General features: G+C 30.9%; 1 protein-coding gene across 1 annotated transcript in view; it reads left to right on the top strand.

The window, feature by feature from the left end:
• LOC143224028 (cell adhesion molecule Dscam1-like) overlaps window positions 1-15,036 on the top strand; it is an 84,478-nt gene that overhangs the window by 54,192 nt on the left and 15,250 nt on the right. The window contains exons 12-14 of the mRNA XM_076452490.1: window positions 8,282-8,352; window positions 9,956-10,193; window positions 11,561-11,656. Of these exons, the coding sequence (XP_076308605.1) occupies window positions 8,282-8,352; window positions 9,956-10,193; window positions 11,561-11,656 (405 nt within the window). The remainder of the gene's footprint in view (window positions 1-8,281; window positions 8,353-9,955; window positions 10,194-11,560; window positions 11,657-15,036) is intronic.

Below are 15,036 nucleotides of genomic sequence, written 5' to 3'. Positions count from 1 at the left end.
TATTATTTAAAACCTACAGATGACTGTGTCTTGAACACTATCTCTTCTTCATTCTTTACTATAATATTATTTAAAACCTACAGATGACTGTGTCTTGAACACTTTCTCTTCTCTTTTCTTTACTATAATATTATTTAAAACCTACAGATGACTGTGTCTTGAATACTATCTCTTCTTCATTCTTTACTATAATATTATTTAAAACCTACAGATGACTGTGTCTTGAATACTTTCTCTTCTTCTATAATATTATTTAAAACCTACAGATGACTGTATTTGAAACTTTCTTCTACTTCATTCTGACTGTAAATATTGAACTGTGTCTTGAACACTTTCTCTTCTTTTCTTTACTATAATATTATTTAAAACCTACAGATGACTGTGTCTTGAACACTTTCTCTTCTCTTTTCTTTACTATAATATTATTTAAAACCTACAGATGACTGTGTCTTGAACACTTTCTCTTCTTCATTCTTTACTATAATATTATTTAAAACCTACAGATGACTGTGTCTTGAATACTATCTCTTCTTCATTCTTTACTATAATATTATTTAAAACCTACAGATGACTGTGTCTTGAACACTTTCTCTTCTTCTTTCTTTACTATAATATTATTTAAAACCTACAGATGACTGTGTCTTGAACACTTTCTCTTCTCTTTTCTTTACTATAATATTATTTAAACCCTACAGATGAGTGTGTCTTGAATACTATCTCTTCTTCATTTTTTACTATAATATTATTTAAAACCTACAGATGACTGTGTCTTGAACACCTTCTCTTCTTCTTTCTTTACTATAATATTATTTAAAACCTACAGATGACTGTGTCTTGAACACTTTCTCTTCTCTTTTCTTTACTATAATATTATTTAAAACCTACAGATGACTGTGTCTTGAATACTATCTCTTCTTCATTCTTTACTATATTATTTAAAACCTACAGATGACTGTGTCTTGAATACTATCTCTTCTTCATTAATATTATTTACTATAATATTTGAATACTATTCTCTTTAATACTATCTCTTCTTCATTCTTTACTATAATATTATTTAAAACCTACAGAAGACTGTGTCTTGAACACTTTCTCTTCTTCATTCTTTACTATAATATTATTTAAAACCTACAGATGACTGTGTCTTGAATACTATCTCTTCTTCATTCTTTACTATAATATTATTTAAAACCTACAGATGACTGTGTCTTGAATACTATCTCTTCTTCATTCTTTACTATTATATTATTTAAAACCTACAGATGACTTTGTCTTGAATACTATCTCTTCTTCATTCTTTACTATAATATTATTTAAAACCTACAGATGACTGTGTCTTGAACACTTGATGACTGTGTCTTGAATACTTTCTCTTCTTCATTTTTTTTACTATAATATTATTTAAAACCTATGACTGTGTCTTGAATATTATTTTTACTATAATATTATTTAAAACCTACAGATGACTGTGTCTTGAATACTATCTCTTCTTCATTCTTTACTATAATATTATTTAAAACCTACAGATGACTGTGTCTTGAATACTATCTCTTCTTCATTCTTTACTATAATATTATTTAAAACCTACAGATGACTGTGTCTTGAACACTTTCTCTTCTCTTTTTCTTTACTATAATATTATTTAAAACCTACAGATGACTGTGTCTTGAATACTTTCTCTTCTCTTTACTATTATATTATTTAAAACCTACAGATGACTGTGTCTTGAATACTATCTCTTCTCTTTACTATAAAAACCTATAGATACTGTATCTTGAAACTATCTCTTCTTCACCTACAGATGACTGTGTCTTGAACACTTTCTCTTCTTCATTCTTTACTATAATATTATTTAAAACCTACAGATGACTGTGTCTTGAACACTTTCTCTTCTCTTCTTTACTATAATATTATTATTTAAAACCTACAGATGACTCTTGACTACTATATCTTAAAACCTACAGATGACTTTGTCTTGACTATAATATTATTTAAAACCTACAGATGACTGTGTCTTGAACACTTTCTCTTCTCTTTTCTTTACTATAATATTATTTAAAACCTACAGATGACTGTGTCTTGAACACTTTCTCTTCTTCATTTTTTACTATAATATTATTTAAAACCTACAGATGACTGTGTCTTGAATACTTCTCTTCTTCATTCTTTACTATAATATTATTTAAAACCTACAGATGACTGTGTCTTGAACACTTTCTCTTCTCTTTTCTTTACTATAATATTATTTAAAACCTACAGATGACTGTGTCTTGAATACTATCTCTTCTTCATTCTTTACTATAATATTATTTAAAACCTACAGATGACTGTGTCTTGAACACTATCTCTTCTTCATTCTTTACTATAATATTATTTAAAACCTACAGATGACTGTGTCTTGAATACTATCTCTTCTTCATTTTTTACTATAATATTATTTAAAACCTACAGATGACTGTGTCTTGAATACTATCTCTTCTTCATTCTTTACTATAATATTATTTAAAACCTACAGATGACTGTGTCTTGAATACTATCTCTTCTTCATTCTTTACTATAATATTATTTAAAACCTACAGATGACTGTGTCTTGAATACTATCTCTTCTTCATTCTTTACTATTATATTATTTAAAACCTACAGATGACTGTGTCTTGAATACTTAATATTATTTAAAACTCTTCTTCATTCTTTACTATAATATTATTTAAAACCTACAGATGACTGTGTCTTGAATACTATCTCTTCTTCATTCTTTACTATAATATTATTTAAAACCTACAGATGACTGTGTCTTGAACACTTTCTCTTCTCTTTTCTTTACTATAATATTATTTAAAACCTACAGATGACTGTGTCTTGAATACTATCTCTTCTTCATTCTTTACTATAATATTATTTAAAACCTACAGATGACTGTGTCTTGAATACTATCTCTTCTTTACATTATTATTTAAAACTACAGAAGACTGTGTCTTGACTATTTTTCTTACTATAATATTATTTAAAACCTACAGATGACTGTGTCTTGAACACTATCTCTTCTTCTTTCTTTACTATAATATTATTTAAAACCTACAGATGACTGTGTCTTGAACACTATCTCTTCTTGAATTTTCTCTTACTATAATATTATTTAAAACCTACAGATGACTGTGTCTTGAATACTATCTCTTCTTCATTCTTTACTATAATATTATTTAAAACCTACAGATGACTGTGTCTTGAACACTTTCTCTTCTTCTTTTCTTTACTATAATATTATTTAAAACCTACAGATGACTGTGTCTTGAACTGTACTTGAATCTCTCTTCTTCTTTACTTAATATTATTTAAAACCTACAGATGACTGTGTCTTGACTATACTATATATATTTAAAACCTACAGATGACTGTGTCTTGAACACTACTATCTCTTCTTCTTCTCTTTACTATAATATTATTTAAAACCTACAGATGACTGTGTCTTGAATACTATCTCTTCTTCATTCTTTACTATAATATTATTTAAAACCTACAGATGACTGTGTCTTGAATACTATCTCTTCTTCATTCTTTACTATCTATTATTTAAAACCTACAGATGACTGTGTCTTGAATACTATCTCTTCTTCATTCTTTACTATAATATTATTTAAAACCTACAGATGACTGTGTCTTGAATACTTTCTCTTCTTCATTCTTTACTATAATATTATTTAAAACCTACAGATGACTGTGTCTTGAATACTATCTCTTCTTCATTCTTTACTATAATATTATTTAAAACCTACAGATGACTGTGTCTTGAATACTATCTCTTCTTCATTCTTTACTATAATATTATTTAAAACCTACAGATGACTGTGTCTTGAACTACTATCTCTTCTTCTATTCTTTACTATAATATTATTTAAAACCTACAGATGACTGTGTCTTGAATACTATCTCTTCTTCATTCTTTACTATAATATTATTTAAAACCTACAGATGACTGTGTCTTGAATACTATCTCTTCTTCATTTTTTACTATTATATTATTTAAAACCTACAGATGACTGTGTCTTGAATACTATCTCTTCTTCATTCTTTACTATAATATTATTTAAAACCTACAGATGACTGTGTCTTGAACACTTTCTCTTCTTCATTCTTTACTATAATATTATTTAAAACCTACAGATGACTGTGTCTTGAATACTATCTCTTCTTCATTCTTTACTATAATATTATTTAAAACCTGTGTCTTGAATACTATCTCTTCTTCATTCTTTACTATAATATTATTTAAAACCTACAGATGACTGTGTCTTGAATACTATCTCTTCTTCATTCTTTACTATAATATTATTTAAAACCTACAGATGACTGTGTCTTGAATACTATATATTATTTAAAACCTTTGTCTTGAACACTTTCTCTTCTCTTTTCTTTACTATAATATTATTTAAAACCTACAGATGACTGTGTCTTGAACACTTTCTCTTCTTTTTCTTTACTATAATATTATTTAAAACCAACAGAAGACTTGTCTTGACTATAATATTATTTAAAACCTACAGATGACTGTGTCTTGAATACTATCTCTTCTTCATTCTTTACTATAATATTATTTAAAACCTACAGATGACTGTGTCTTGAATACTTCTCTTCTTCATTCTTTACTATAATATTATTTAAAACCTACAGATGACTGTGTCTTGAATACTTCTCTTCTTCATTCTTTACTATAATATTATTTAAAACCTACAGATGACTGTGTCTTGAATACTATTCTCTTCTTCATTCTTCTTCTTTCTTTACTATAATATTATTTAAAACCTACAGATGACTGTGTCTTGAATACTATCTCTTCTTCATTCTTTACTATAATATTATTTAAAACCTACAGATGACTGTGTCTTGAACACTTTCTCTTCTCTTTTCTTTACTATAATATTATTTAAAACCTACAGATGACTGTGTCTTGAACACTATCTCTTCTTCATTCTTTACTATAATATTATTTAAAACCTACAGATGACTGTGTCTTGAATACTATCTCTTCTCTTTACTATTATATTATTTAAAACCTACAGATGACTGTGTCTTGAATACTTTCTCTTCTTCATTCTTTACTATAATATTATTTAAAACCTACAGATGACTGTGTCTTGAATACTATCTTCTTCTTTCTTTACTATAATATTATTTAAAACCTACAGATTGTGTCTTGAATACTATTTTTACTATTATTATTTAAAACCTACAGATGACTGTGTCTTGAACACTCTCTCTTCTTCTTTACTATAATATTATTTAAAACCTACAGATGACTGTGTCTTGAATACTATCTCTTCTTCATTTTTTACTATAATATTATTTAAAACCTACAGATGACTGTGTCTTGAACACTTTCTCTTCTCTTTTCTTTACTATAATATTATTTAAAACCTACAGATGACTGTGTCTTGAACACTTTCTCTTCTCTTTTCTCTACTATAATATTATTTAAAACCTACAGATGACTGTGTCTTGAATACTATCTCTTCTTCATTTTTTACTATTATATTATTTAAAACCTACAGATGACTTTGTCTTGAATACTATCTCTTCTTCATTCTTTACTATAATATTATTTAAAACCTACAGATGACTGTGTCTTTAACACTTTCTCTTCTTCATTCTTTACTATAATATTATTTAAAACCTACAGATGACTGTGTCTTGAATACTATCTCTTCTTCATTCTTTACTATAATATTATTTAAAACCTACAGATGACTGTGTCTTGAATACTCTCTCTTCTTCATTCTTTACTATAATATTATTTAAAACCTACAGATGACTGTGTCTTGAACACTTTCTCTTCTCTTTTCTTTACTATAATATTATTTAAAACCTACAGATGACTGTGTCTTGAACACTTTCTCTTCTCTTTTCTCTACTATAATATTATTTAAAACCTACAGATGACTGTGTCTTGAATACTATCTCTTCTTCATTTTTTACTATTATATTATTTAAAACCTACAGATGACTTTGTCTTGAATACTATCTCTTCTTCATTCTTTACTATAATATTATTTAAAACCTACAGAAGACTGTGTCATTAACACTTTCTCTTCTTCATTCTTTACTATAATATTATTTAAAACCTGCAGATGACTGTGTCTTGAATACTATCTCTTCTTCATTCTTTACTATAATATTATTTAAAACCAACAGAAGACTGTACCTTGAATACTATCTCTTCTTCATTCTTTACTATAATATTATTTAAAACCTACAGATGACTGTGTCTTGAATACTATCTCTTCTTCATTCTTTACTATAATATTATTTAAAACCAACAGAATACTATCTCTTCTTCATTCTTTACTATAATATTATTTAAAACCAACAGAAGACTGTACCTTGAATACTATCTCTTCTTCATTCTTTACTATAATATTATTTAAAACCTACAGATGACTGTGTCTTGAATACTATCTCTTCTTCATTCTTTACTATAATATTATTTAAAACCTACAGATGACTGTGTCTTGAACACTTTCTCTTCTCTTTTCTTTACTATAATATTATTTAAAACCTACAGATGACTGTGTCTTGAATACTATCTCTTCTTCATTTTTTACTATTATATTATTTAAAACCTACAGATGACTTTGTCTTGAATACTATCTCTTCTTCATTCTTTACTATATTATTTAAAACCTACAGATGACTGTGTCTTGAATACTATCTCTTCTTCATTCTTTACTGTAATATTATTTAAAACCTAGAGATGACTGTGTCTTGAATACTATCTCTTCTTCATTCTTTACTATAATATTATTTAAAACCTACAGATGACTGTGTCTTGAACACTTTCTCTTCTCTTTTCTTTACTATAATATTATTTAAAACCTACAGATGACTGTACCTTGAATACTATCTCTTCTTCATTCTTTACTATAATATTATTTAAAACCTACAGATGACTGTGTCTTGAATACTATCTCTTCTTCATTCTTTACTATAATATTATTTAAAACCTACAGATGACTGTGTCTTGAATACTATCTCTTCTTTTTTTTTTACTATAATATTATTTAAAACCTACAGATGACTGTGTCTTGAACACTATCTCTTCTTCATTCTTTACTATAATATTATTTAAAACCTACAGATGACTGTGTCTTGAATACTATCTCTTCTTCATTCTTTACTATAATATTAATTAAAACCTACAGATGACTGTGTCTTGAATACTATCTCTTCTTTTTCTTTACTATAATATTATTTAAAACCTACAGATGACTTTGTCTTGAACACTTTCTCTTCTCTCTTCTTTACTATAATATTATTTAAAACCTACAGATGACTGTACCTTGAATACTATCTCTTCTTCATTTTTTACTATTATATTATTTAAAACCAACAGAAGACTGTACCTTGAATACTATCTCTTCTTCATTCTTTACTATAATATTATTTAAAACCTACATATGACTGTGTCTTGAATACTATCTCTTCTTCATTCTTTACTATAATATTATTTAAAACCAACAGAAGACTGTACCTCTAATACTATCTCTTCTTCATTCTTTACTATAATATTATTTAAAACTTACATATTACTGTGTCTTGAATACTATCTCTTCTTCATTCTTTACTATAATATTATTTAAAACCTACAGATGACTGTGTCTTGAACACTTTCTCTTCTCTTTTATTTACTATAATATTATTTAAAACCTACAGATGACTGTGTCTTGATCACTCTCTTCTTCATTCTTTACTATAATATTATTTAAAACCTACAGATGACTGTGTTTTAAATACTATCTCTTCTTCATTCTTTACTATAATATTATTTAAAACCTACCGAAGACTGTACCTTGAATACTTGTTGTAGTTTTTTTCTTGAGTAATAATATTGTTTAGAAGTTTCGTATTGGTGTATCCTGAATACTTTGTTGTTCCTTCATGGATGGATACAGAAAGTTACTATTGTCCAAATATTATGTAAAGCTATTTTTTTAGTTTATGATAAAAAGTGGACTTGTCAATTTTCATAACCTTTTTATTAGTTCGAATGATCTATTTTGTATTTGAGAGAATGTTATTTGAATGATATATTTTGTATTTCAGAGAATGTTATTTGAATGATCTATTGTGTATTTCACAGAATGTTATTTGAATGATCTATTTTGTATTTCACAGAATGTTATTCAATATTATTAAGTTCTAACAGTTGTATTTAAAGCGTGAGGTATCGATATTTGAAGATTATAAAAAGTTCAAACATATTTATTACTATTACATCTTCACGCGTCAGTACCAGGTGGTCCACCACTGAATGTTCATGTCGAGGTCACGGGGTCACAGTCTTTGAAAGTCACTTGGACAGTGAGTACAGTTCTGAATTTTGTAAAATGTAATGAAAAGAATACATTATTGTATAGTTAAGTTTTGATTAAAGCAGTAACTATTTGTATCGAAATAATATTTGAAGCTGAATTTGGTTAACGTATGAAATGAATATGGTCGTTAAACTGGTTAGAGGTATGATTATATTTGTTGTGTTGAGACCTATCATAGTGGTAAATAATGGATTGTCATTAAACACATTGAAAGTCCATTGCACGTTGTAATGTATTTCTATTTCTTAATCCGCACGTGAATGCTTTCATAGTCTATGTTCTCGCTTCCAGTTAACAATCCAAATAAACCACGCAAATATTTTTTTTTCGTTTCTCAGTTGAACTGTGTTACTTCTAAGTGATGTACCCATTTATAACTTATAATTTGTTTGTTTGTTTTTTGAATTTCGCACAAAGCTACTCGACGGCTATCTGTGCTAGTCGTCCCTAATTTAGCAGTGTAAGACTAGAGGGAAGGCAGCTAGTCATCACCACCCACCGCCAACTCTTGGGTTACTCTTTTTAACAACGAATAGTGGGATTGACCGTCACATTATAACGCCCCCACGGCTGAAAGGGCGAGCATGTTTGGCGCGACGGGGATGCGAACCCGCGACCCTCAGATTACGAGTCGCACGCCTTAACGCGCTTGGCCATGCCGGGCCGCGTTCTAACACACGATTGTTCATCAACTCAAGTACAATCTTTACAATATAGGTGCTTTGTAATACCAGAAAGCAAATTTGAAAATAAAACACCAACTAGCTGTTGTCACGTTAGAAAATGCAGACAGCGCGTGTAGTCATGTGCTGGTTGTTTTTGGTTTGTTTTGAATTTCGCCAAAAGCTACTCGAGGGCTATCCGTGCTAGCCGTCCCTAATTTAGTAGTGTAAGACTAGAGGGAAGACAGGTACTCATTACCACCCACCGCTAACTCTTGGGCTACTTTTTTACTAACAAATAGTGGGATTGACCTTACTTATTACGCCGCCACGGCTGAAAGGGCGGACATGTTTGGTGTGATGGGGATTTGAACCAGCGACTCTCGGATTACGAGTCGAGTGCCTCAACTACCTGGCCATGCCTGGCCTGCTGATTGTTTTCGTGTAATAATGTAATAATTCCTTGTCCAATATATTTAATAGGAAATTATTATTTTCATTTGGCTATTATTCCATAGTATCATTCGTTCCCAGATGCCACATTTTTCAAAGTAAAGAGAATTTAATTAACTAAGAGTCTAGAATTTCAATAATTATATTCTTTTATGAGAGACGATCCCCTAATTCAGCACAAAAATCACCTAGCGGTTAATGAATTAAATCTTTTGTTTCTGTTCTGTGAAAATTGCCTCTGAATATTAGTGTCATAAGTCCTCAAACTTACCACTAATATTAGGGGTTCGATCCCTATAATAGCTACAGCGTTCTATGCAGCTTTAAGCTTAACAATACACAAACAAGCCTTCATTCATAGTCTTTATTAATATTTCGTATTCAAATGTATAAAAATGGCTGCAGGAATCTGTGATATTTAAGATATCACCATATCTTACAATTAATGTACTAACATAAGAAGGTTTGTTTCAGCCACCGAAGCCGGAACTTCAGCATGGTATCATCCAAGGCTACTATCTGGGTTACAAACAAACAGACAGTGATCACCCATTCCAGTACAAGCGTATAGAGAAGTCCACTGGACCTCACCACATCACCTATCTCACCAACCTGAAACGGAATACAAACTATACCGTCCTGGTTCAAGCTTTTAATAACGTGGGTGCTGGGCCTAGATCGGACGAAACTTACGCTGTAACACTAAAAGCAGGTAAGAGGTAAGCCTTTACTAACGGCCTGTAGCTTAAGGAATTCGATTTATAATTTGAATATCGCAGGTTCGAATCCCCGTCAAAACAAACATGTTAGCCCTTTCAATCGTGGAGGGGCCTTATAAAGTGACAATCAATCCCTCCATTCATTGGTAAAACAGTAGCCCACGACTTGGCGGTGGGTGATGAGGATAAACTGCCCTCCCTTAGTCTTACACTGCTACATAAAGGATTAGCCCTCGTGTCGCTTTGCGCGAAATTAAAAAAAATAACAACAAACAAACACAAGAAACTTTAATAACGAACAGTGAGAATCCAGATATGAGGGTCTACTTGTTACTGTAAAAACATGCTGCTAAAAATCAGGTAAGGGTTAAACATGAAGAAATCTATGCTGTTGTCCTTTAAATGGGTAAGACGCAAACCTTTAACAAAATAGGATTCACTTTAATCTCGAGGTTAACGCAGAAGTAAGTGTTCCAACATAATTACACCGGCTAGAAATTTGACCTTACATTTTTTGAAACATATTTCTGTAAAGAGGTCGCTTTACACGTTTCATATCGGAATAATCTGACACTATTATATTTTGAATAATCGTCTTAAGCTACACTATATATAGTACCCATTTATTATCACGCACATTGTTTGATTATTTTCTTAGTTAACCGTGGTGTATCTTACTTTTACCCTTTTTCATTCTTAAGACTTGTTTTTTTATTAGCTGACATTGTTTTGACATATTATCAAGTAATATGCCTAAAATAATGTGCAAACTGAATGTCTCCCCAAGAAATGTTTGCCCCAGACTCTCTTATCTACACCATTGACTTAAATGTTCAGATGCTCTAAACATTGCTACTATAAAAAATTTGTACTGACATAAATATATATACCTAATCTATCACTAACTAGCTTTTCATTATGTGTTTGCTTTACAAGAATATGAAGGAACATTTTCAATTTGTTTTGAGATTCTGACAAAATCCGTGACACTCCTATAATTCCTATGAGGCTCAGCTTAAGTTGAGAACCTATTACAAATGTAATAAACGCATCTGTAGGTTTTGTGAAATCATTTTTGAATATAATTTTGTATATTTATCAAAAAAATCAAATATATATATTAGTGTTTCCCTGTGTCAAGTTAACCCTAAAATTTTGTAATACAGTGTGCATTTTTTTTGTGCAGGTTACTTTCTTGTTCCGTAAAAATGAACGATATTTACTCATTCCACTAAATATAAAAACCAGTGAAGATTTTCATGCCTCAGGTAACAAAAACAACTAGGGAATCGATAGAAAGTAGTTATTGTTCGTTGAAGTAAAAACCTAAAGCTTACTCTGTTTACTTCGTTCTATCTAGCTCCACCCACTTCTCCTGTTATATCTGTAATGTCTACGTCATCTTCGACTATAACCATTCAGTGGAAGCCAGACAGAAATGCCGACACTATGAAAGGTAAATCATTTCTTCCTGGAAACACTTTGTGCAGCTTCTTACTGTTATATGCAAACATTATTTCTTGCCTTTACATTGCAACATATGTAGATAAACAGCTCTAATCAACACTATATTTGTAGGCCTAATTTCTCACTGTTTAGGATTATAATAAATACGATTACTTGATATTACTAACCATCATGGCGAACATCTACTTTACGAGTGTTTCTCTGTATAACTCTACCATGAATAGTGATTTTGTTAAATAACTTCAGAACTATTTATTGGGATCACTTTTCTTTGCAATGAATCCAAGTTTCAGCACATATATATAAGTTAGTTTGTTATAACCAAAAACAAGCCGAAAGAAAAATGAAAAAAAAACAACGCTGCACTAATTGAAAGAATCCCAGGGTATAATGTGGGATATAAAATGTACCCTGGGTTTTGGAGGTAACTGTGCATGTAGGACCTATATTGGGGATACACCGTCTATCAGTTTTAAGCCGGCCCAGCATGGCCAGGTAGTTAAGGCACTCCACTCGTAATCTGAGGGTCGCGGGTTCGAATCCCCGTCACACCAAACATGCTCGCCCTTTCAGCCGTGGGGGCGTTATAATGTGACAATCAATCACACTATTCGTTGGCAAAAGAGTAACCCAAGAGTTGGCGGTGGGTGGTGATCACTAGCTGTCTTTCCTCTAGTCTAACACTGTAAAATTAGGGACAGCTAGTGCAGATAGTCCTCGTGTAGGTTTACGTGAAATTCAAAACAAAACAAGTCAAACCAGTCTTAGCTTACATTCAACAGTCTCACATAAAGAAAAAACATTTAAGGAATAGCAGTAGAAATAAAAATAAAAATAATAGAAATAGATATTAGAAGAGCGAGATATGAGTGCTGAAGCCCACAACGTCCCACATCTATATCATCCTTCACTGCCCACAGGCAGATGTGGGAAGGTGATTCCTATCGCAAGTAAAGAAAAAGTATAAATATATTGTTATTTCATACGACAACTGTACGTCTTTTTTCCTTTTTCCAAACACGTTTCAGTCGATTGCTTTTTCCTTCATTTCCTGACTGATTGGCTTCAATCATGGTAGGATTGTACCGGTCCAATACGCTCAATACTTTTTTCAGGATTTTAATATTCAGACATGTTATAAGCATTTTATGGAGTCAGAGATCAAACGACTCACAAAAACTGTTGAGTTTTTGTGTAGTCGTATTTACAGCCATCAAGATGAAAATTATCACAAATATAAATTTTCATGCGCTCAACACACTGACGTACAAGAAAGTTAGATCTTCCTATCTTTAGTCTTTTTATGCAGACTAAGGCTCGCAATTAAAGCACAATTTTGAGGTTTCTTGGTCTGTCATTCGGGTGTAATTTGTCCGATTAACCTGGTACAGTGGTAAGTCTACAGCTAAAATCAGCGGTTCGATTCCTTTCGGTGAATACAACAGATAGTCCAATGTGACTTTGCTGAAAGAAATACACATACCTGAGACTTACATATGTACTTTTCTACAGGTCCAGCACATTGGCAAACAAAAATGGCGGACTTACCCATTTTTAGTAATTATTAAGGGGCGTTTACAAAAAGTATAATTTTAGGGTTTTTAACAAGTATTTCACCGTAGTTTGGGCAATTTACATGGAGTTTGGTATATATATACTTTTTACAGGTCCCAAATAGATATATATAAACAATTTTGGAGTTTCTGCTTTTGGCTATGTTTTTTTTTTCTTTAAACCGGAAAAGCAGAATTTGTAATTCTCGTGAACTATTCACGCGTATTTTAACGAACTTGCTTGAAAATTAAGATCTGCGAGCAGCGAAATATGGTTTCTGTATTTTTCGCAGTTTTACTGATGCACGAACTCGCCATGTTGTAATTGCGTGGCGGAAACATGTGACATTTGCTCGCGAATGTTGACCTTTTAATTTAAACTTACATGATATTTACAGAAACACACTCGTAGATCTCACTTCTCTTCAGTTCTTTTTATTTTCACTTCATTTCTTCTCGTCTCCTACACTGAAATAGTGAGTGAGTAATGGAAGATGAGGGCTATCTGTGCTACCGATAATGGAGTCGAACCGGACCAACGAATATGGGATTGAAACACAAGGAAGTAGTGATGGTGATAGTCGAGGAAATTCAAGAAAATGGTGATTTCGAAAATTTTGATAACTCATCCATTGAAAATGATTTAAAGTAGATATTATGAACATTAATATATAGATACAGTCTTGGATAAAATGTTTGTATATTTTGTAACAAATAAGGTCATTATTATTAAGGTACAATACATACAATACGGTTAACGCTGTCCAGCTGAGAAATGAATCTTATATTAGTGAGGCAGATTCTATGGACACCATGAATGATTTATTAGAACAAAAAACAATTTTATATGTAAAAAACGGCTCGTTTGGGTTGAGAAAAAATTTTTGTAGTATTTTGTTCAGTTGCGTTTCGTGTGTCTTTGTTAGATTTGTATGTATTGGTTTAAATTTGTTGGTGTCTGATGGGATGTTCTTCATTTTTTGAATGTATTCATTCGTATTCGTTATGACTATAGCGTTACCTTTATCTACTTTTAGAATTCGCAATAGCACCTAGGTACATTCCAACCTTAGAAATAAAAACATGTTTAGAAGATCTAGCCAGGAGACTTGTGATACTTTCTACAGAAAACAAAAACAAGGAAGCAACCAAAAACAACCAACAGAAAGAAGACAACTTAGATAATTTTATTGACATCCAACAGCCAAACTTCTCAGGTAAAATTACAAATTTATATTTTCCAAAAACACCTAAAAACAACATCTTAAACGATTTTTTCAAAGCATTTTCTCACAAAACCATCAACATAATTTCACAAAACAGAAAGCTATAAAACAATCTTACAAAAAGAGAAATTAATTCCATTAAAACCCTAAAACAAGACAAAAACATAAAAATTCTAAAAGCAGATAAAGGTAACGCTATAGTCATAATGAACACGAATGAATATATCCAAAAAATGAATAACATCCTATCAGACACGAACAAATTTAAACCAATACACACAAATCCAACAAAGACACACGAGACGCAACTGAACAAATTACTACTACAAATGAAAAGAGCCAACACAATTTCACAAACACTTTATTCCTACCTTCGTAAAACTGACTCACGCACACCACAAATATACGGCATTCCCAAACCTCATAAACCAGATTGTCCATTACGACCAATAATGTCCACATATGAATCGTTTAATTACAATATTGGTAAATACATAGCATGGGCATTCTCTAAATATGTAACATCAGCCAGCTCATTCATCAAAGACTCTTTTACTTTCAAGTCTAATCTAAATCAACTTAATCATAAA

Source organism: Tachypleus tridentatus, chromosome 8, assembly GCF_004210375.1.
Source record: "Tachypleus tridentatus isolate NWPU-2018 chromosome 8, ASM421037v1, whole genome shotgun sequence".
NCBI lineage: Eukaryota > Metazoa > Arthropoda > Merostomata > Xiphosura > Limulidae > Tachypleus > Tachypleus tridentatus.
Note: the sequence above shows the minus strand (reverse complement) of the source record. Positions and strands in the feature narration are given on the sequence as shown.